At 43.1% G+C, this 22331-nt stretch overlaps 2 protein-coding genes and 1 non-coding gene across 3 annotated transcripts in view; 1 reads left to right on the top strand and 2 right to left on the bottom strand.

Moving 5' to 3' along the window:
• Positions 1-1931, bottom strand: part of LOC108790675 (extracellular calcium-sensing receptor-like) — a 9188-nt gene extending 7257 nt beyond the window's left edge. The window contains exons 1-2 of the mRNA XM_018560988.1: positions 1648-1931; positions 691-982 (exon numbers count right to left, since the gene is read on the bottom strand). Coding sequence (XP_018416490.1) covers positions 691-982; positions 1648-1931 — 576 coding nt within the window. The remainder of the gene's footprint in view (positions 1-690; positions 983-1647) is intronic.
• Positions 1932-5268: 3337 nt separating this feature from the next.
• Positions 5269-21039, bottom strand: LOC108790674 (extracellular calcium-sensing receptor-like). Its single transcript, XM_018560987.1, has 8 exons — positions 20888-21039; positions 20265-20318; positions 15806-16018; positions 12758-13049; positions 10622-11449; positions 8723-8950; positions 7516-7639; positions 5269-6179 (listed from the first exon to the last, which is right to left on the bottom strand). Exons 1-8 carry the CDS (start codon positions 21037-21039, stop codon positions 5269-5271), a joined length of 2802 nt encoding a protein of 933 aa, XP_018416489.1.
• TRNAI-AAU lies at positions 19739-19812 on the top strand. Its single transcript has one exon. It is a non-coding gene; the product is annotated as a tRNA-Ile (tRNA).
• Positions 21040-22331: the final 1292 nt, after the last annotated feature.

The following is a 22331-nucleotide window of genomic DNA, read 5'->3' as shown; positions in this document are numbered from 1 at the left end:
GGTAGTGGGGGAGGGGTAGTGGGGGGGGGCTTTGGTTGTGCTGTGGCTGATCTTAAATTCCTGAAATGAGAAAAAAGAATATCTTCCCCCCCCATTATTCCCTTGGTTCCAAAAAATACATAGGATGTTCTGTATGACATTTATATAAACATTAAACATATTGCGTCATTTACATTGATGCAAACCTGTGAGGATGTCTTCAGAGGGCTAATTCTGAAGACATCTTTTTTTTTCTGGGTGCATCACGATGAAATGTACTAATAACAAATTAATGAAAACAAAGCTATTGTGTATCACCCTGGCTATGTCGGGTGCTGCAATTAAGGCCCCTATATTTACCAAGTTGACCACTACCACTCTACTGGGTAGGCCTGCTGGGTCCCTCTCACAGCTCTACTCTGTGCAAAGGCTATGAGCAGTACAATTATGATGTAACCAGTACTATTACAAGGTGATCTCTGTGATTGGAAAGGCATTTGGTGTACACAAAGTGGATTTATAGCCCTTGTGGCTAGTTAGGAATGTTTTTAAATGAACGTTCTTGTGTCTGGAGTTCAGAAGTTTCTTAACATGTTTCTAAATTGTCCTATTTTTTTATGTCTCAGAATCAGCCACCAGTTGTCTATTCTCATTACGGTTCCACCTATGTCCACACAATGCTGCATATTTAAGGAAAGTATCACTTAGTACCTGTGGATATCTATAAAGACCTAAGATTTGGGCCATTAGAATGGAGCGTGTAGACCCAGAGTCACCAACGATACCAGCAAAAGCACCTGTTTGTTCACACCGATAATTTGGAACGCTCTCTTTGCCTCCGGATAACATCCACAGAGTTCCTTCTGCTGCCCGTCTGAGTACAGTACAGGTGTCGAAGATCTGGTAGCCCAGAGTGATATTGGGAAGAAGGTCTGGACTCTTGTTAATCTCCTCTATGGCGTATATCATGGCTTGCATGCTCTGGTAATTATCAAGTTCAAGGCTAGTAAAATAAAACAAAAAATACAACGCCCTTTATATGTTTCATAAAGCACACACACAAAAAAGGTCAAGTATTCAATGTTCAGCTTGCCCCAATTTATGAGCCTCAATTATTTCTATGTACTGTTCCTTGACATGTGGCTTTCATACAGTACACAAGGGACAACGAATGGGAGGTTTTGCAAACAGATTCATTATTTTATAAGTTGCACAGAATTTAATGTTGACCAGGAATGTATGCATTTCCAGCCCTTGAAAGAGATGTACACACAACACTGACAGGGTTATTCTCAAGAGGGTGAAGAGTTTGGAGAAGGCAGGAGAAGTGAACAATCTAGGACAACATAGCGGAACTGGAAAGTGAGTGGAACTGTATAATTTTTCCAAATCAGCTATTTTGGCCTAGATTGTTCACTTCTCCGGCCTTCTCCAAACTCTTCACCCTTTTGTGAATAGCCCTGTTAGTCTCTTATCATGACTACTTGTTTTTAACTCTAAAGGTAGGCACGAGGTTAAAAACGAGGTACAATTTCTTATTTTGCTTCTATATACATCAGAGGTGCATAGACACAGCAGAGTAGTTGAAATAGATTAGTTAGGTGTTTTTTTCTGGTAAAGTTTGCTGGGGGCCCCCATTGTCCTGTTTTAAAAGTTGCATAGACTTACAGCTTGCATCTGAGGTCCTCTGGCTTGTTGGCAAAAGTGTTTTCAGTATAGCTTCTGTCCACATGAATAGGGAAAGTACCTCCAATCACTAGGTCTCCAGGCTGGCTCAAATACCCACTGACAGGAACAATGGGCAGGTGACAACCATGCATAGACTCCAGAGAATCCAAGACATCCATAAAAACTATAAAATACACCCACATCTTACAGAACAGCAGGCAAATAGTGCTGCACAACTCGATCATGTGATTGCAGCTGAAAAACATCTCTACTCTGTAGGCCATGGAGGTGCCTATTGAAAATATAAGTATGCTAGAGCTTCTGTTACCTGTTAGTAATATAGACAGAAAAAGACCATCTTATTTCAGAATGATTGAGAAAACCTCTATCCTGAAGCTCCAGATACTCTATACCTCTACAGTCTACTTTATTATTAAGTGGAGATCTTCAGGCCTACGTTGATTACCTCAAAGAAGATACCTAAAATCAAAGTTCTTTTGGAGAAGACTTCTTGACTGGAGGAGTTTTTTTGTTTTTCAAGTGTAACATACAAGAGAAGACTTCCTGATTCCACCAATGTTACATGCAGGAGAAGATCTTATTCATTATATAGGTGTTATATACGAGACACCTTCTGCATTCTAACAATGTTACAAACAACTTCTCAGTGCCCAATACACAAATTATTTTTCCTGACCAAAGCAAATCTAGATTTTTTCGATCACGTCATTGGTACCTATTCCAGAAGACCTACTTCATTGTGTCCCACAATAAACAAAAACAACAATCAAGGTAAGAAACACGGAAATACCCAACTTCTTATATAACAGAACATAGAAGGAACTGATGTCGCTGTACTTAATCATTCATTGAAAGCAAAAGGAAGAACATTGGGGAGAAGACAGACGTGTGGAGAGTATTAGTGACACACGAAATGAGGCCCTATTGTCTCTTGCTTTCTCAGATACCAACAGCTACCAGACAAGACTTCATTACAAGCGGATAACACATACACAATCACTTGCATGGTAGCACTGCCACAAATACTGAGAGACTGTGGCTGACGGGGACTTTATACACTGCAATGTAATTGAACTTAAGGGAATTTAAAGCTGAATCTGGCTATGTGATGAAAATTGATTTCGAAATGTAAAACTCTCCCAGGATAATATTACCGCCAGTATTATATTTTCTGTATCCCTTGTCGCAGCTGGCAGCATCAAAGGTCCCTCTGATATAGTGTATAGATACCACAATTAAATTCCCTAAAGGGCGACTATAGCACAAATAAATAGAATAGCATAAATGTTGCAATATGTCAATAGCAATAACACAGCAGATTTTGTTTTTTCGAGTCCACCCTGTAACATTGTTTTATTATCTGCTGATCCTGCCAGGAGATCACTTATTTTTCAAGTTTTTGTAACAGGCCAAGCTGTCCAGTAAAGTGGCAGATAATGTTATAGAAGGTCCTAATCTCAGCTGCTAAATGGTCAGAGCAGCTGTCAATCAACTGGGGGGAGCATTGATTGTAGCAGATTGGATGTAAGCCAAGGGTGAGCGCAGTCCTGCAGAATTGGCACCTGTCAATCAACTGGGTGGGGGGACACTGACGGCAGCAGATTGGACGAAAGCCAAGGTGAGCACAGTCCTGCAGAATTGGAACCTGACTGCAGCAGGGTGGATGGAAGCCAAGTCCTGCAGAATTGGCACCTGTCAGTCAACTGGGTGGGGGACATTGAATGCAGCAGATTGGATGAAAGCCAAGGTGAGCACAGTCCTGCAGAATTGGAACCTGTTAGTCAACTGCAAAGGGGGGGGCATTGACTGCAGCAGGGTGGATGAAAGCGAAAGGTGAGCACAGTCCTGCAGAATGGGAACCTGTCAATCAACTGGGTGGGGGGACATTGACTGCAGCAGATTGGATGAAAGCCAAGGTTGAGCACAGTTCTGCAGGATTGGCCCCTGTCAATCAACTGGGGGGGGGGGTAAGGTAAGCACAGTGCTGCAGAATTGGCACCTGTCAGTCAACTGGGAAGGGGGGGCATTGGCTGCAGAAGGTTGGATGAAATTCAAGGGTAAGCACAGTCCTGCAGGATTGGCACCTGTCAATCATCCGGGTGGTGCATTAACTGCAGCAGACTGGATGAAAGCCAAGGTCGAGCACAGTCCTGCAGAATTGGCACCTGTCAATCAACTGGGTGGGTAGACATTGACTGCAGCAGACTGGATGAAAGCCAAGGGTGAGCACAGTCCTGCAGAATGGGGAGCTGGTGGTAACCTTATAAAAAGAGCCCCATAGAAAGCAGAAACTGGCTGGATCAACAGACATTTGTTAAACATTTACTACCTATTAGCTATATACACAACTTTATTAGGTGGCCTACCTACAAGCCAAGAAGAAATGATGTCTCCTTAGATTTAAATTGATGTTAGCGGTGTGTGGTGCTTTCTTCTTCACTTATAGTTTTCTATGGAGTTTGGATAGCTCCCTGGTCAGCACCTGCAGCTTGCGAGGACAGCGATCCTGAGAGTGGTGTAGGGCAGTGACAGACCTTTGTGTCTCGTGTGCTTACACACACTTTAATTACTAAAGTATCTTGTTAAGTGTTAAACAAAAAGGTTTAAATTAACAAACGTGTTTTTTTTTCAACCTGACCAACTATGTAACAAAAAAAATCAAATAAAAATTTAGGGTTATACAGTATTTAATAAAAAATAAATCACAAATCTACCGAGGAATTTTAGGGTTTGAGAAATGTAGTACTTATATGTGTTTTCTACTTTCACCTAAAGTTATCCAATTACTTTACAAGACCCCCTAACTAATTCATTTAAAACCTAGATCCCTTGATCAAATTCAGCAGTAATCAGTATGCATCAGTTGACGTGATACTAAACTCAGGAGTTAAATCTCAAAAATACATTCAAGTGCTTTAACTACTAACAAAAATGTATCTAATTTGTGTGTCCCTCAGCTGGAGATCCTCCAATCATCTCTGAATTGGTGCTGACACTGTCCTTCCTTCTGGAGGGGGGCTACTTTTGTTCCTCATGGTCCCTGTGTTTGTTGTAAAGTAATCACCGCTCCAAGCGAACTCCTGTGATGGACTACAATCTCACATTTAGTTTACTATTTGGCATTGAAGTTATAGTCCATCATGGGAGTGAGCTTGGAGCGGTGGCTACTTTACAACACACACAGGGACCATGGGGAACAAAAGTAACCAGAGTGCGGGAGCTTCTAAGCCTTCCATGCTCTATCTAAGGCAAAAACAAGCAGTTGGGTTGGCTGCAGTTGGATATTAAAAAATTATTGCAATAATAATAAATAAATCGAACTGTGTTATCCAATTTTGTAAAATACAATTAATGAGGGCTGTAGTCTAATTTATATTTTTTTCATAAACATGAAATAGTAAATACTATCTGTATGGAACACACAGAAATAAAATGCATAAATAACATAATGCTCAATCATACAATCATTTAATACATAACATTGAATATCTTAAATTTCATCTGAAGCTACAAAATTGTACAAATCTTCAAAGGAGAGTGATTTTACATCCATATTTATTTTGAGGTAAAAGACTAATGTCATGGCTTGTTATCTACAATCTATTTCCGGCCTTTCTCTTTCCCCATGATATGTTCTTTGGAGTTCATCTCTGGTCGAAACAGGATGATGAAACATTTGGGAAGAAACATACAGATCACTAGAGCCCAGCTTGATGACTGGATTGCAAAGATCTCCATGGCCACGGTGTACTTTCCTTTTGAGCTGAGAGAGGCCGGGATGTAGGATATCCAGACACTTAAGAAGGCTAACATACTGAAGGTGATAAATTTGGCCTCGTTGAAGTTGTCTGGGAGTCCTCTGGCCAAGAACGCAACAACAAAACTGATGAAGGCCAAGAGGCCAAGATATCCCAGCATGCTCCAAAAGGCAGTAGGTGAGTTCTCATTGCATTCCACAATAATGATGCCAGGTTGTGTTTCTGTGTTATATTGAGGGAATGGCGGAGCAGCCACCACCCAACTAATGCACAGAAGAAACTGTAGGATAGAACTGGTGGCAATCACCATGTAAGACACATGAGGACTGGTCCATCTCTTCAGGCTGCTTCCTGGTTTTGTGGCCATAAAGGCAAAAACTACCATGAGAGTCTTGGCCAAGATACAGGAGACACAGAGAGCAAAGGCCATACCGAAGGCAGCCTGGCGCAGAAGACACTTTTCAGCCTCAGGATAACCAATAAAAGTCAAAGAACAGAGAAAGCAGAGCGACAGGGACAATAGCAAAATACAACTCACTGAATAATTATTGGCTCTTACAATTGGAGTGGTCCTGTAACGAAGGAAAAGTTTGAAAATGGAAGCTGGGACCATGGAGGAGGAAAGGCTTGTAGCCATCAACATTATTCCCAATGGCTCACTGTATGAAAGATATTCAATGGGTTTTGGCAGACATCGATCCTTTTCTGCATTCGGCCACATATCCCATGGACACTTGGAACAATCTATGGCATCTGAAAGATGAAGACTAATAAACTAGTTGTCAAAACAAGTCAAATTTGAAAGTGCACCTGTCATATAAGGTAGACATCCTATGGTTATTGTAAAATGGAAAAAAAAGCTAGGAAGTGAAAGGGAGAGATAGCACTGCCCTCCCTCTCACCTCATGGCCTATGGCAAAATGCACAGTAGGTCTTGTAAGTCTTGGCCACCTAATAGCAGCTGAACGCCACAAGTGTAGAGTAAGGGCATTTGCTGTCAACATTTTTCATTGTAATGGTGGCCAATGTCAACAGTGCATGTCCTGACGCTCATGTACATCAGAACTCCGCCCTACTCTCCCCTTACTTAGCTGCTGCTCTACTCTATTCTCCCCACACCCCCCACCAACCACATAGTCACTGTCATCCTTCACAATTTTGTCAAGCATGCTCAGTGGCAGTGTCTAGACTCTTGGTTGGTCTCACGCAAAATGAAAGTGATATTCACAATGACACCACTTTGTTGGTACTCAAGCTTTAAACGTCCAAAGTGAATGTGTTGTGTCCATATCATTTTGCCAAGCCAAGTGCCTGGAAGTGACTCCCACAAATGTGTGGCAACACTGTGCAGGAGGCCAGTACTCAGTAACCGTGGAGGCAAGTGAGGGAGGGAGGATGGTGGGCAGGCTTAAGGCTGAGGGGCCCCTGGCAGAGCAGTTCTGAAGATGAATGAAGCATAGTGCCATGTTACTTCTACAGTGTATTACTGAATTACTGTATGGGAAGGAGGGGTGGAAACTATCAGCTAGGCAGGCTATAGTGAAACCACTCTGTAGGCAAGTTCAAAGCTAAGATCAAGCTGAATGATGTATTCCCGCAGGTAGTTAGGTCACTGCAGGGATATTCAGGGCCAAACATCAAAACCAAAATAAGGGGGAAACTCCAGAGTAGGAGTCAGTGGAGGCCAGAATAACAATGATGCCGGGACAGAAGAGGTCAGAGACTAAAGTGAATCTGTAAACAGTTGGACACACTAGCTACCATGCTCCAGAACTAGCAATGTGAAGTGTCAAATGTTGCCCTTTAATAGGGAATACAACACTTTGTCTTCTGTGTAGGAGAGCCGCAGCTCTCATAGTTGCAATACTAGAAGTATAGCAGGAGCTGGAATGAAAGTGTGGAAATGACAGCGATACTTATAGTAAAAGTTGTGTACACCTCATTAGACTTCATATTTAAAAAAGAAATGCCTGAAGTTCTGCTTTAAAACTAAAAAGATCAAGTCACCTTCCTACATGCCTACTTCAATCCCCTGCAGCTTGTTATCTGCAAGACCAGAACGTTTTGCATTTGTCCTAAATCTTCTTACCTGTGTCATTAGAGATCTCTCCCTGTGGACAAGGGACACATTCAAAGCAGCATATGGGCTCTCCTCTACGGGGTGCCTTCCTGAACCCCGGCAAGCAGCTAACGCTACAAATAGAGATTGGGACCTGGGGAGAGATTCACAATGGATTAAGATGACAGTAATACAAAAAGGATATAAAGTTGACTAGAACGTAATCATGATAGAACACGATGGAGAACTGTAGCACTGGGCTAATCATAGTTATGAGCATACTGATTAAGGCAATGAAGTTAGAAAAAGGAAGGCAAAGGCGAAAAAAAAAAAAGGCTAAATTAAGACACAGATACAAATACAGGAGGATGGACCTGGCAACCAATTATGTATCTGTTGGTAAACTACAAGAGCAAACATTAAACAAAATCTATTGACATCTAACTCTGTCCCTGTAACCTTCTATCTTGATCTCTAACTCTGACCCTCAGTCACAAATCTACATGACTCTTTAAAAACCTTAATCCTCCTGTCCCATCGCACTCCTGACAGGACAAACATCCAAATCCAACTGGGTGGGTGCGGTGGTGACAACGGATGCCTCCGTGAAATGTAGATAGATGAAAGTAGTCACTCGGAGATGCTAAGGAGATGTGTGTTATCTCATTCAATAAACAGCATTGACTTTAATATCATGGAGTGCGAGTGACTACTTTCATCTATCTTTATAAACCTTGACGCATGCCTCTTTGTGTGAATCAGAGTGAATCTACTTAAATGTATGTAAATACAAATCATTAACTGCCTTTGGTCTGTTAAATATGCCATTAAAAGCATTTTGTTATATCTGTCTAATAGGTGCAAAAAAGTATGTTGCTCCTGACAGAAATCTTGTGAGCTGGTAACTTCCTGTGCTCTCGGACTCTGCATACTGTTATCAGCTTGGAGCAGATGGAATGTTTTGTATTCCTAATACGCTTCTTTTATTAGGGCCCCAGTACACTCAACAAAAGAGGCTTTTCAAGTCTTTTACTTGTTACAAAAATTAAATATGTATCAATGTTGAAGGAAGATTTCAGGTACCTGTATTCACCCCTGTGGCTGCCTATGTGTAGACCTGTTCCAACAGCATTGTTCATTGACTTTTAAACTATTCTTAGACTATTCTGCAGCTTGGATCACTTTTGTACCATTTTAGCTACAAATAAGTTTAACAGCAGACGCTGTATGAATGTACCTCCTGTTTCCCATCTGGCCACCACACTGAACTTGTATTTACGGAAAAGGTTTCTCCAGATGAGGCCACAGTGTCGTAGTTTCCAACCTTCATCTGGACCATGGCACCCTCTTGGTTCTTTTGCCAGTTCACCACATCATAGGCGGCTGGTGGATCCCCATTCTCATCAAAGAAAACTTTTCTCTTGTCACTCAGTTCAACCCGTACTTTCTTGAAGTAGTGTAAGAGCTGTAAAGATAGCAAAGCCCAGAGATGTACTTAGCTTAAATGTAATCATTAGACCATGCAAAGAAAAAACTGTGTGCCATGTAACCCAGGAGCAATTACTCAGAGTTTGAGAACTTACAGTAATCAAACCAAATGAAGACCAATGAAAATTGATTTTGGACTGATTGCTACCAAGGATAGACAAACTGCTTGGTGCACAGAACGAAGACATAGGAAAACCTTAAAAGACCCTGTATTACAAATATGCAAATGGAGGAGGTTTGGGTTAATGTGTTGGCAAAATTATCCCCATGGTCAATGTGGTCTTCGTTTGGGAAAATTGTCTATTTTTTCTACTGAAAGCCTCTGAATGAAATATCTCAAATAATCCCCCAATACCACCATTGCTGACCTCCCTCTAAAAATCTAAGTTGCCTGGTGACTATGTGGACCTTGTTTTAGGATATTCTAAGTCACTAACTCACTACATGAATGCAGTCAGGGACATAAGAACTATTGATGTGTATGAATGTTCAGAGGATTGGCATAACGCTGAGGTCAGCACTGTATTTCTCTTATAACTGGTGGTTTACTTTAATGCAGAAATAAATATCTCTGAAGTATAAAAAGTATAACTGATTGAGTTAAGTGAAAATAATGGCATAAATGAAACATTCTGTCCCCATTCTGGTGAACCTGACATGGGAGCTCCAGGGAATGATGTCGGAGTTCATGACCACTAATAGAAACGTTTTGGGTTTGCAGATTTATAGAGGCCAGAGGAGGTTTCCTTTCTCACATTACCACCAATCAGCTATTTGCTGGATCACTAGTTTTAGGCACCAAGATCTCGGTGCTCACAGATCATTTGTCAGGACTGTTCATTTTTGTTACTTATATGTATTGCATTTCATAACTATGAAAAATGTAGGAGTTAGGTTAGTGTTGGGTATTAAATTAAGGGTTCATCTAGTGTTTAGGGATACAGGGTTAACCTCTTCCCACCTGGCAATCTGTATATTAATGTTCTCCACGAGGATGCCCCATACTAGGAATATTTTTAAAAAGTCCTCCTTATGAGGTTTACCAGTAAACACTTTGTATGGCTTGTGGCTGTTCCTGTCACTGACAACTCCGATCCTCACTCTGCCAGGTATGACATAGTGATCACATGCAGACTGGAGGCTCCATTGATAAAATAAATCTTTAGGCTGCAGATGGCCAGTACATCCTAAGGTGTCGTTTTTTTTGTGATTAGGTCTTCAGCCTTCAGATGTCACTGCAGCCCAAAGGTCGCAGTGGTCATCTGTTTAATACTGTCATTGTCTGAGACATATGAACAATGGTACATTTGGCCTTGACTTTGAGACATCAATGACCTCTGATCACAAAAGGGCTAGTTTTAGGTCTGGGGTTTATAAGGTATATTAATATTAAACTGGAGATAGTTTTAAAGGTTACGGTGAGGATTGGGTTGAGGGTTAGAGTAATGTTGGAGTGTAAGGGAGTGTTAGATAAAGGGTTTTGTGTTACATTGTTGGCTCAAGCATTACTTACATAACAAAGATAACTAAATGTAATATTTGTTGATATTCTATATAAAGATGATGAATAATTCTCTCCTAGATGTACATGAATTGCATACTGTATGTATCATCAGACTTAGGAAAACATTTTTGGACAGCCTTTTACCTGCCACGCTTTAAATTTCTCAATAACTCTGCACTTTCCCCTCAATAAGGATCCCTCCTCATCTTTGCAAAGCGTAAGGTCATCAAGAGCTTTAGCTATAATATAGACAGCAGTGTAAACATTGTAAGCTGTTCTCAAGCTTGACACATCATTATAAAGATTATGGATGCTATTGAGGTCCTCCTCTCCAGTACATACATTCAATGCATTCCTTGAGCCATTGACATTCTTTTGGTCAGGCAATGTGCACCCAAAAGCTTCCTCCCAGAAAATGTTGGCCCAAGAAGGACCTGGAGTATTGTACGGGTCAATGCTGTTTAGATAGTGTTTAAAGTTTTGGATCTTTGAGCTGTGATAAGCAAAACCAATTGTTCCCAACAAGATGGAAGAATATTTATCTATTGAGAGTACATTTGAGATAGACCAAGCTTCGCTAGCTACAAAGACTTTCCCAGTTGCATTAAGTGCTAAAAGTTCAACAAATAAAGGAATAAGGTAGACGTCCGTAGAGAAAAGCACCACAACTTTAGCTGTTGAGGTCTTAATGTCCTTGGCGATCTCACGGATGTTTTTGTAGGAGAGTACGGTCTGTATATACTTTGTGAATGCCACACAAGCTCCAGATTTTGCTATTTCTTGTTTAATGATCTTTATACCCTCTTGGCCATAATCATCATCAGCAGCAACAAGACCCACCCACGTCCATCCAAAATGAATGACCATTTGTGCCAGTCCCTGAGACTGGAAAGCATCACTTGGAACGGTCCTGAAGAAGGAAGGGAACTTTGTCCTGTCGCTTAGAAGAGAACTGGTTGAGAAATAGCTTATCTGTTGGGTGAAAATTGCATTAAAATTATCCTATTTAAAAAAGAATCGCTTGTGGTTTTAACTGTCTTTTTATACTATTGTTATGAAATGTGCATAGTAGATGTTTACAGTGGAAACTAACTTTGGTGGCCCTAAATCAAAAAGGAAAAAAATGAGAAGGGTGGTGGTGGTGGTGAAGGAGATACAGAAGAGACTACATGTAGTAATATATGGTCAAAAATGTTTACCAAAAGGATTCTGATTGAGAAAAATGTTGTACTCAAATTTGTTAGGTTGCCTTGTGCATGCTACTGCTGGCAATCTGGATCTTCTGCATGTGAAAAATATACAGTATATGTGTCTACTCAGACCTGTCAGCATTGGATAGCTCTCTAGAGTATGAAGGTTTCTTGACCTTCTCTGGTGCCCCAAATAGATCATCAAGGTCATGATCTTGGACTGTGTATGCTAGATGTGCTGTCTAACATAAGGGAATGGGCGTTGAAGCGCTGTTCTACGGGATTATGCAATAATACATTTCTTAGCTGCATTCCAGGCAAACTTAACAAAACGTATCTGCAGACAATATGCCTAAAGGTGTTTAAAAGTATTAATAGCATTTTATATTGGAAACAAATAAAGAAAACTTTGGAATACAAGCTGTGTGAAGAAAAGTAATTTATTTTTAAATAATCCTTCAAAGGCATTTCTCGACATCCATACCTATAAGGGAGACTTTTTTTTCTACTACACAACACCCTCTGGTGGACCCAAAGAAGCTCTTACCATAATTTGTATCTATGCACAGCATACGTGCGCTATAAAGTAGATTTGATTTTGTGTTTTTGCCCTCTTCTAAAGCCAACAGCTAAGCAATCCCCATTGCCAATGTTGCCATCTTCTCCACTGCTTCTTGTAGATCCAGCCTCTTCCCTCTTCATTGGGTGTCATTGGGTGGCAACTCATGATGTGCCTCTTGTGCATTCGTACTGAAGTAACATTAAGCCGCCACCCGTCTAACTCTTGGCACCTGACAGATTGCAAGAGTGGATCCAGAGCATACACTGCATTGTGCATGTGTTGAAGGCAGCGTACAAACAAAAATGGTTATGCCTCACTCAACAGGGGAAGAGCCTGTGTCCAGTGTAATGTTGATCTTTGGACAATAATCTTTAATCTTCCCAGGGAATTTATTTGAACTGGGGTTCTGCTTTAGAACAAATACACAAAGACTCTGATTGGTCAGCTTTTATCTAATGGCAGCCTCTAAAACCTGTGTGTACCACATGGGCTTTGGTTTTCTAACCTCTGATGGGTTCTGTGCCTTACCTGCGGGTATCTGTACAATCCCAAAATGTGAGCCATGAGGATGGAGTACGTGGATGCTGAGTGGCCAATGATGGCAGCCAGAGGTGGACGGTCACGACAGCAGTAGTTGGGTATGACGCTATCATAGCCTGTCAGCATCCACAGGGTGCCCTCTAGCTCCCTCTGCATTACAGCACAGGAATCATACGCATAGAAGCCCAGGGTGATGTTGGGGAGAAGGCTGGGACTTTGGTTGATCTCATCAACAGCAAAGCTCATAGCCTGGAATTGCTGATAGTGCTCAAAGCGGAACCTAAAAGAGAAGAATGAGACAAGTGTAAGAAAAAAAAAAAAAAGTTTCTTGTTTGTAAGTTGTATCAATTATTTCAACAGCTGAAACAAATTATTATCAGACAATAAAACAATGCTCAATTTAGACAATCTCCTACCTCATAGCAGGTAAAAATGTCCTTCTCATAGCAAGCAGAAACGTCCCCTCCATGTAGCCCCCTGAAACTGATTTCACTTTCCTACTGGAACTTTTGGCAAAATAAAAAGGCAGGTAAGGCAGCTCCCATATAAACTGGCTGTCCCCAAATAAGTCACACACTGTAATATTTCATTGGACTGCGTTTAGCTTTGTGTGTGCCCTGTTTGTAGCTACGTATGGCTACAGACATTGGCCGTGGCATCCTTTAAATAAGCTTATGTAATGTCACAACATTTAATTCCATCCAGAGTTGTATTAATTTCTCACCAAGATCTTGTAGTGATGATGAGAAAGTCGGACCTCTGTGTAAAGTCTTCTCCAGAACATCCCAAAGATTCTCGATGGGTTTGAGGTCTGGACTCTGTGGTGGCCAATCCATGTGTGACAATGATGTCTCATGCTCCCTGAACCATTCTTTCACAGTCTGAGCCCTGTGAATCCTGGAATTGTCACCTTGGAATATGCCCAATGTGCCATCAGGGAATATCTATTGATGGAAAAATCTGGTCATTCGGTATATTCAGGGAGGCAGCTGACTTCATTTTTTTTGGGCACATAATGTTGCTGAACCTAGATCTATTGTCCAATGGAAGGCTCTGACCTATTTGCTCAGCTAAATCCAGGTGGTGACTTTATTTTGGGACAGGCAGCGCATATGTATTTTATCTGTGTATTTAGCTGCTTGCCAGAAGCCCAGCTTTATCACTAGGGCATGGTTTAGATTTATACTTTTATGCTTTCAGTTGGCTGACAACAGAACCTTCTGGGTTCACTGGTTTGTGGGTGGAATGCTGCATACTATGGCTGCCATTGTGCTCCATAGTGAAGTGGTTTGCAGTTCTTTGGACCACTTTTTTACCATTTAAAGATATGCCATCACACTCCAGACCGACTGCATTGCAACGGCAGCGGGTGCTGAAACAGGTAGTGAGGTCATCAGTACATCCAGGTCCACATCAGGTGCACACCGAGGTCATCAGACAAAACAAGGTGACATTGCTTTGCCGGGTGAAGGGACCAGACTGGTTTCCGAAATGTTGCAATCTTTTGTGATAGCATGTTTATGTAACGTCAATAAAGGGGTGATTAATAATGTGGACCTTGGTGTGCTGGTGACCTCATTACCTCTACACTCTTTTACAAGTCCTGTCTTATAGAAAGTAATGCAAATGATGAGTTCTGTTCTACTGAAGCAACACCAGGGCCTGTGTTGAGGGTCTTTGGGGTTAGGTCAGCGGATACATTCAGCAGTAATCCCTTCCACCCTAAGTGGAGTGGCTCTTTAAATGTAGTGTTTCTAGCACTGTAATCAGTCAGGCTGATTTGTAGTCTGACATCATTTGGTTAATTCTAGGTGTTCTGCTATTGATTGCACCTACCTGTCAGTGGAGTGTGACCCCGCCACAAAGTGAGGCAGCCAATAGGGGAACATTAGGAGTGTCTGTACCTCACCAGCCAATCACTAGGAGTTTCATGGCCAGTGGTGCATGCTGGGGAAGTGCATAAATACTCTTTGTATTGCTATTGAAATTGCTATGTGCTAGGGCAGTCCACCCCCCGGGCCTTGGATGTACACGGTTGGAGAAGCTGACTAGGCCTCAAGTGTGACAAGCCTGCAGGAGGCCAGATGTGGACACTGGTGGTTGCCTGGAACTATCTGGGAAGGAGAACCAGAGTAGCCCTATGACTGCTGGAGGAGCCAGGAAATTCAAGATGGCATGGACCTCAGGAACAAGTCTGGTGTCTCGCCCAGGGAAGATTTCAAGAATGTCCACCTCTATCCAGCTGTGGATCTGTTGCACAGTGTAATCCTATGCTCAGCTGAAGTATTCCTGCACTGTAGAAGCTGGAAGGCATTGGTGAGTCTGGAGTCTACCTTTTCCATGGATGTCTGAAGACCTATACCCTCTTTCCCAGTTTGGCTGTTGTACAATAAAGCATTTAAAAAGGCACTTAAAGTGACTGGTGCTCAATTACAGTTCACATCCCACAACCTGGCTAAGGATTCACCCCTGAGAGTGAAATGTCAGCCCTCCCTCCTTTGGGGGTCCACTACAGGCCTTTAGGGGTCAGGGGGGCGCTGCACAGCTTTCTTTGAGGAGCATTCCGCATGCATTTGACATCAGTTTGAGATGTTTCTGAGATCATTCATAGTCGAGTGACAAGCGCATTTGACATGGCGTTTACCATCTTCTGACCTGCAGTGGACCTTCTTCTGACCTGCAGTTGACCTGATTCTCAACTGCACCAACCTGGTTTTAGCCCGACTTGAGGAGGCTATGGGGAGAGAAGAGGTACTGATTCAAAAAACCTTATTGACACTGGCCCTTAGAGGGGATTGTTTAATATTTGTTCCTCTCAGGAAAGGAAGAGGAAGCACGAAGTGGGTCCAGCACATAACTTGTGTTGGGTTACCACGCACTTGCTGCCACTGCTGTAATCTTGTTTCTCATCTGATGGAATCACTTTAGAATTTTGATTCCATCCATTGGTAATACATCATTATGGAACCATATAATGGTGTGAGATTCCACATCCAGCTCCACAACAATACACAGCACTTCTACGACTTGTCTTACATTGTGCAGACATCTGCGGGGGGTTTCTCTTTAAAGGTGACTTCTGGGTAAAGTTTGTCGATGTGAAGGGGAATCACAGCTCCAATGAGAACATCTCCAGTTACCAATATCCCGCTGTGAGCCAAGTCTGACGGGTTACCATCCGAGTACGAGGAGGGGACATTGTACAAGACAACAAGGTGCCAGAGCGTTTGGTAGAGGTGGGGCATCAACCTGCAAAAAAAATTAAATAAATAATACTCCAAAAAGGACCTGTTGGTTTTCAAATATGATATTCATCAATGAGATGTCAGTCTCAAATGTCCTGATCTTTTTTTATTTGCCCAAAAATCACGTATTTTCAGAGTTTTCATTTTCCAGCACTGCCTTCTTGGCTCTCACACAGCAGTGAGAAGGTGAAGATCAGCGGTCCATCAAAGCCCAGGCATCTAAGACATCTGCTGAGATATTCAGGTGCAACTTCTCTATATGTTCTGTATAGGGGGAGTGTGTGTGGCGATGGCGATGAAAGCATGGCATGTCAGTTTTTGCCCCTGGATGTCCCACCTGACACCTCGCCACTCCTCATGGTCACAAACTGCTGAGCTACCTTCAAACCCCCCTCCACATGTGGGTGCATATCAGCGAATATTGTGTTGCCCCTTTACAAACCTACCTTATTGCGCTAGGTTGTGGCGCTCCTGTTCCCTCTTTTTGTTTTTCCATGTCAGTTTTTGCCACTGGATGACCCACATGACACCTCGCCACTCCTCATGGTCACAAACTGCTGAGCTACCTTCAGATCGTACTTTCGATCATCGCAAGCCCTCCCCACTGAGGGGCGGGCTTCCGATGATTCCAATGCCGAGTGGGCAGTGTGCGCTTGCGCACACCGGCCCGTTCGGCATTTGTCTTCCGAGCATGCTACCAACCCGTACGATTCCCCGATAGGTTTTCTAGCGTGCTCGGAAGACAAAAGACGTGCAACCGTCCCGGGAGCTGCCCGATACAGCCATGCACGCAGCACGGAGCTGTAGGTGCCAGCCTTTTCTCGTGTGAATGAGGACTTAGGGATTTTCAGATACCAAGCGCTGTACTCGGTACAAGTACTGATACCATTCCAGCAACTAGACTAGACTAGAGAGAAACTCAGAAGTTAGGAGGCAGCTGTCATTTAAGGAGCATTGGCTGCGGGGCCACTGGGATTTGTGCATTCCTGTTTTAATGTATGATTTGTTTTCTATACTGTATATATTAGGGATGGACCAATACCATTTTTTCAAGTACAAGTACTGATACTTGTCCAAGTTCTCACAGATACAAGTACTGATACATATTTGTTTAGTGTCATGTGATCAGACTAATGATTTCAGGACAGTGGTGGAGCTCCAGAGCCCGGTCCCAGCTGCAACCTCTGCAACCCTGGTAGTTCTTGTGAAAATGCCAAGTATCTGCACTGGTATCTGAACATCCCTAGTAACTATTATTTGGTGCATACGAAATAAAACAGTTCTCTGTGACCCAAAGATTTCTGACCCCAAACCTTTACCTGCAAGAGAAAGATCATCTGCTGACAGCGGTGTGTGAGTAGAAATCTGCAGACTTTACTCTCCCAGGTGATACAATGAGACACATTTTACACAGCACAAGCTTGTCATTGTGATGTCTATATGACTATAGTATCACAGTGGCCGTGTCTGTGGAAAATAGCCGATACTTGGAATAAGCGGTTGGATCCGAGGTGGAGAGTGCAATGTGCTATATAATATGTGTTTTATTTATTGCCGGATCACACTATAGCATTGCACTAAAGATACAAAGTCTGTGCACTTACGGCACGCTATCGCACAATGCAATGTACTGACTGCTGGGTGTTCTGGTGCCTTGCATTGCCATTTATTCTAAATGGCGCCCTAATGCAACGGTACCGCAATAGAGTGCATTGCATAGCCGTGTGGTGAAAAAAAAGTGCATGCATTTTTTTTCTTCAGCACGTGGTATTGAGGTCCTGCGCATTGCAACACACTCCTGCTGGGGGCTGCATTGGGGTACCTTTCAAAATGAATGTCAATGCAACACGCCAGCACACATAGCATGTAGTGCATTGTGCTGTGCGATAGTGCGTGCTAAACACACAGGTACCGTGACTTTAGCGCAGCACTATAGTGTGAATCCGCCCTTGATGTGAGTGTGGCTGCACTCTACTGCTGGTAACAGTGTTTCTCCATACAGAGCAATAGAATACCGTAACTTCCTATGCACCTACCTCATTCTGTCCGTCTCCCCTGTGCTGCATTCACTGACTGCCCTTTATATAAGATGTATACAGGTAAACAATATCACCCCCTCCCTCTCCTAATTACAGTCCATTGTGGTTACCTCTGCTTGTTCCGGATAATTACCAAGGCCCATGTGCATTCCACACCATGAGGACACTTAACTTTGTATTCTACAATGGATACAATGATTATCATCTTCTGAATGCTAAAAGTTTATAATCCTTATAACAATGAACAAGGGATACTTTCACATTTCACATTCTAAATCTGATTATGGGTAGAGGGAAATGTAGCTGGATTTTATATATACATATATATGTATGTATATATATACTTTTATATATGTATGTGATGTGATGTTTATAAATGTGATTTTTCTAAATTTATTACAAGCAAATATTGACTACTGTCCCTATAATGAGCCTCAAGCAGCATCTATTTGGGTCATGAGGGGGGCAGCAGGCGTAGTGGCATGGCTGCTCTGCTGCACAATGTTTGCAGTGTGCCTGCTGTCCCCTTTCTGGATAGATTGTCCCGGGTTGGTTAGGGCCAAGCGGGCAGATGTGTAAGGGCCATATATATTTCCTGCCCAGCAGTTAGCAACCTGGGACGCTCTGGCCGCCTCCTGCTCACCTCCTGGCAACCAGTAACTTTTCTACGTATGACTCAAGTCCAAATCTGTGCAGTAAAATGCAGTACAGTTAGGAATGAGGTTCAAGATAAAGTGCATAGGGAAAGATTATTGTATGGCTTGTACTCACTGGCAGGTCTGGTGAACTAGATGTGAACCCTTGTGGTAGAAAAATGCTGTGCATCTGGAGAATATGAGGGTGGGGGGATGGAAGCTGTTTTACCTTTTTTCATCCTTTGTTACATTTTAGCTCTGCTGATGTCCTGCAGCTTTGTACAGCCTGTTCATGTGTACTACAGTGATAACAGGCTGCATGTGTTTTTTCAAGGGCATATTCCTTATTACTGCTGGCTGCAATTTATTTTACTCCCAGGCCATTTTTTAAAATGGTGACAGCAGTGGAATATGCCATGGCAACATGTAGCAGTACAGAAGCTTATAGTTTCCTTTATGAGAGCATGTAACTTACAATAGACATGTGCGGTTTGTTTCGTTCCGCATTAAAATTCAGACAAATATCGGCATATTTGGACAGTCGGATGCATCCGAATTTCTGAATGAAAGAAATAACAAATCCGAACTAATCCAAATTTTTCAACAACGAAAATTCGGATGCATCCAAATTTCCCCCCAAATGTCATTCGGAAAGAAGTTGTGGTGTTAAACGTTAAAGTCCCCTGCCCAATTCCTACCAGACCATTTAGGTCTAGTAAGAATTTTAAGGGGGACCCCAATTCCAACCCCCCCCCGTCACTGCTCGAGGCCCCGGCCTTCTTGCAGTCTAATGACGTGCCACAAGATTCCTCAGCGTAAGCAATGGAAAGCTAGTAGCTTGCCATCCAAAAAAACCTGACCCCGACATGATTTGAACACGCAACCTTCTGATCTGGAGTCAGACGCGCTACTGTTGCGCCATGAGGTCTAGCTGGGCTCAAACTTTGGACGATTTGGAAGCTTTTGAGCATATTTCTATGACCTGTGCTGTGGCGGTCTTGATTATCTCTGCGTGATTCCATAGAGGTCCATCGCACAGCTGCCAGCTTTGGCTGGTTAGCTCAGTTGGTTAGAGTGTGGTGCTAATAACACCAAGGTCGTGGGTTTGATCCCCGTACGGGCCATGATCCATTTCTTCTTGCACCGGTATTTGACCATGGACATCCCTGCATCGAATACTTTGGTAGTATTGCTATGTATGTAATAGATTGAAAGTCTATTACATACATAGCAATACTGACATTTTGGCTGATGCAGGAAAGGGCACACAGCTGCCGCACCCAGCACTGGATCAGAGAATCTGACTGCTCTTAAGGGGGAAGGATGAGAAGGGGCCGTGCCAGGCCAGGTTTTGGGAGAGACCAGGTAGCTTTTGATACAAAACAAAAATAGAAAATAGTGTGTATTTCATTGACTGAGAAAAGCCAGAAACATAATGTACTGACTCAATGCACAGTATTTGTACACTCGTTTACTAGGTCTCATTTTGAAAAGGAGAGACACCAGTCGACGTTAATCAAGGAATTCACCTTAGAGGGTAATATTTCACAGAAAAAGCCTGCAAAGTGTCACCTACCTGGTTGGAGACCGATAGTTGAGGAGGCTTCCCTTGCAGCTCACGTCCCTCGCCCTTTGGGATGGGAACAGAGTGGAGAGACAACGAGTAGCACGAGTGCCAAGCATGATGCAGACACTGTGCAGTGCTGAAAGTCTAGGATCTGGAACTGGAGTAGGTCAAGTAGAGCCGAGGTCAAACCGAGCGGGCAGCAGGCTACTGGAGCAAGAGACAGGAGCGTGTGGTGTTCCCCAGACTCTTGATCCAAGCAGCAGGAAAGAAAAGGAAAGGGGCGGACAAGTCACGAACCAAGAGATCAGTCAGCCAAAGCCAGGGTCATACATGGAGAACAGGGATAACAGCAGTGCACTTGGTTGATCAGAACAAATACAAGGGCAGAGACTGAATGGACAAGCTGATGGTTAAATAGTAAGCTGGTGTTTGCAGCAGGAATTTGCCAGGAGTTGCAGGAAACAGTGCAGGAAACACTACACAAGCCATGCTGCAAGCAACAGGTCAAAGAAACCCTGACAGTACCCTCCTCTCAACGAACCCTCCCCACGGGAGAACAAATGGCTTATGGGGAAAGCAAGCATGGAAGTCACTGAGGAGGGTGGGGGCGTGAACATTGGAGGACCAGGTACTGGACTTGACCCCTGACATGACGAGAGTCAAGGATGCTGCATATCTCATACTCCTCATGGTCACCAGCAGTAATAGGAGGAGGAGTGGTGGTGTAACGATTACACACTAGCGGCTTCAAGAGTGACACACGGAAGACATTGGAGATACACATGCTAGAAGGGAGGTCAAGTGCTAAACAACAAGGTTAACCTTGCAGAGACTACGGAAGGTTAACAATAAAATGGGGTGCCAATTTCGGAGTAGGCACTCTAAGGTTGAGGTTACAGGCCTACAACCACACCCTCTCCCTGGCCTGGTAGGAAGGAGCTGGTAGACGCCTGGAGCTTTTGGCACTGCATAGAGGCATGAAGGGAATTTTGAATTTGCATCCAAGAGGAACGGAGTGCTCGAAGATGATCCTCCAAAGCTGGAATACCCTGAGGCGTAACAGATTCGGTAACACAGATGGCTAAAACTCGTAGTTAGCCATGAACAGGGACATTTGGAAGGTCTAGTTTATAGTACTGTTTTTAGCAAACTCTGCCCAAGGTAGCAGATCAGCCCAATGATGGTCTGAGACATAACAGTGGAAAAATTGCTCCAGGGCTTGGTTGGATTGCTCAGCAGCTACATTGGACTGCGGATGATAGGCCGAGGAGAAGGAGAATCAAATTCCCGAGTGCAAAAAGGCCCACCAGAATCTAGAGACAAACTGGCTGCCCCGATCCGATACTATCTCCTTAGGTATACCGTGTAGGCGGAAGACCTCCCTGGCAAACCCCTAGGCAAGCTCCTGGGCTGCGGGCAACTTCTTAAATGGTATGAAATTGGACATTTTGGAAAAACGGTCAACAACCATGAGGATAATGATATAACCACGAAACACAGGCAGGTCAATGATAAAGTCCATGGCTAGGTGGGACCAAGAACATTCCCCATTGGAAATAGGTTGTAGTAGACCCACAGGAAGGTGCCGAGGGCATTTGATTTGTGCACAAATGAAACATGCGGCCATGTAAGCAGCAACATCAATGCGGAGAGAAGGCCACCAGAACTGGCGAGAACTAGCCCAAGTTATCTGATTCTTACCAGGGTGACCGGTAGGACAAGGACAAGCACCTCTCCATAGGAAATTCCGTAGCCCAAAAAGGTAAACTGGGACTTTTGAAATTCACATTTCTCAAGTTTACAGAAAAGCCCATTCTCACATAAACATTGCGAAACTTGTCTAACGTCCTAGTGGTGCGATTCAAGAGAGGAGTGTATTAAAATGTCATCTAAATAGACTACCAAACATTGCTGTAGCATATCATGGAGAACAGATAAGCCCCCCGTCTGCAGATCCCCACAACCCTAGCCCGTTGGATCATCGACATGGGGACAAGATGCTTTTCCAGGTGGTCGCCCCCTGGCAAAGCACCTGCCCTATGTGGAAGGCATGTGTCCTGGTATAATGCAAGGGGG

The sequence above is a fragment of the Nanorana parkeri genome, unplaced genomic scaffold, assembly GCF_000935625.1.
Source record: "Nanorana parkeri isolate BGI_ZX_2015 unplaced genomic scaffold, ASM93562v1 scaffold491, whole genome shotgun sequence".
NCBI lineage: Eukaryota > Metazoa > Chordata > Amphibia > Anura > Dicroglossidae > Nanorana > Nanorana parkeri.
Note: the sequence above shows the minus strand (reverse complement) of the source record. Positions and strands in the feature narration are given on the sequence as shown.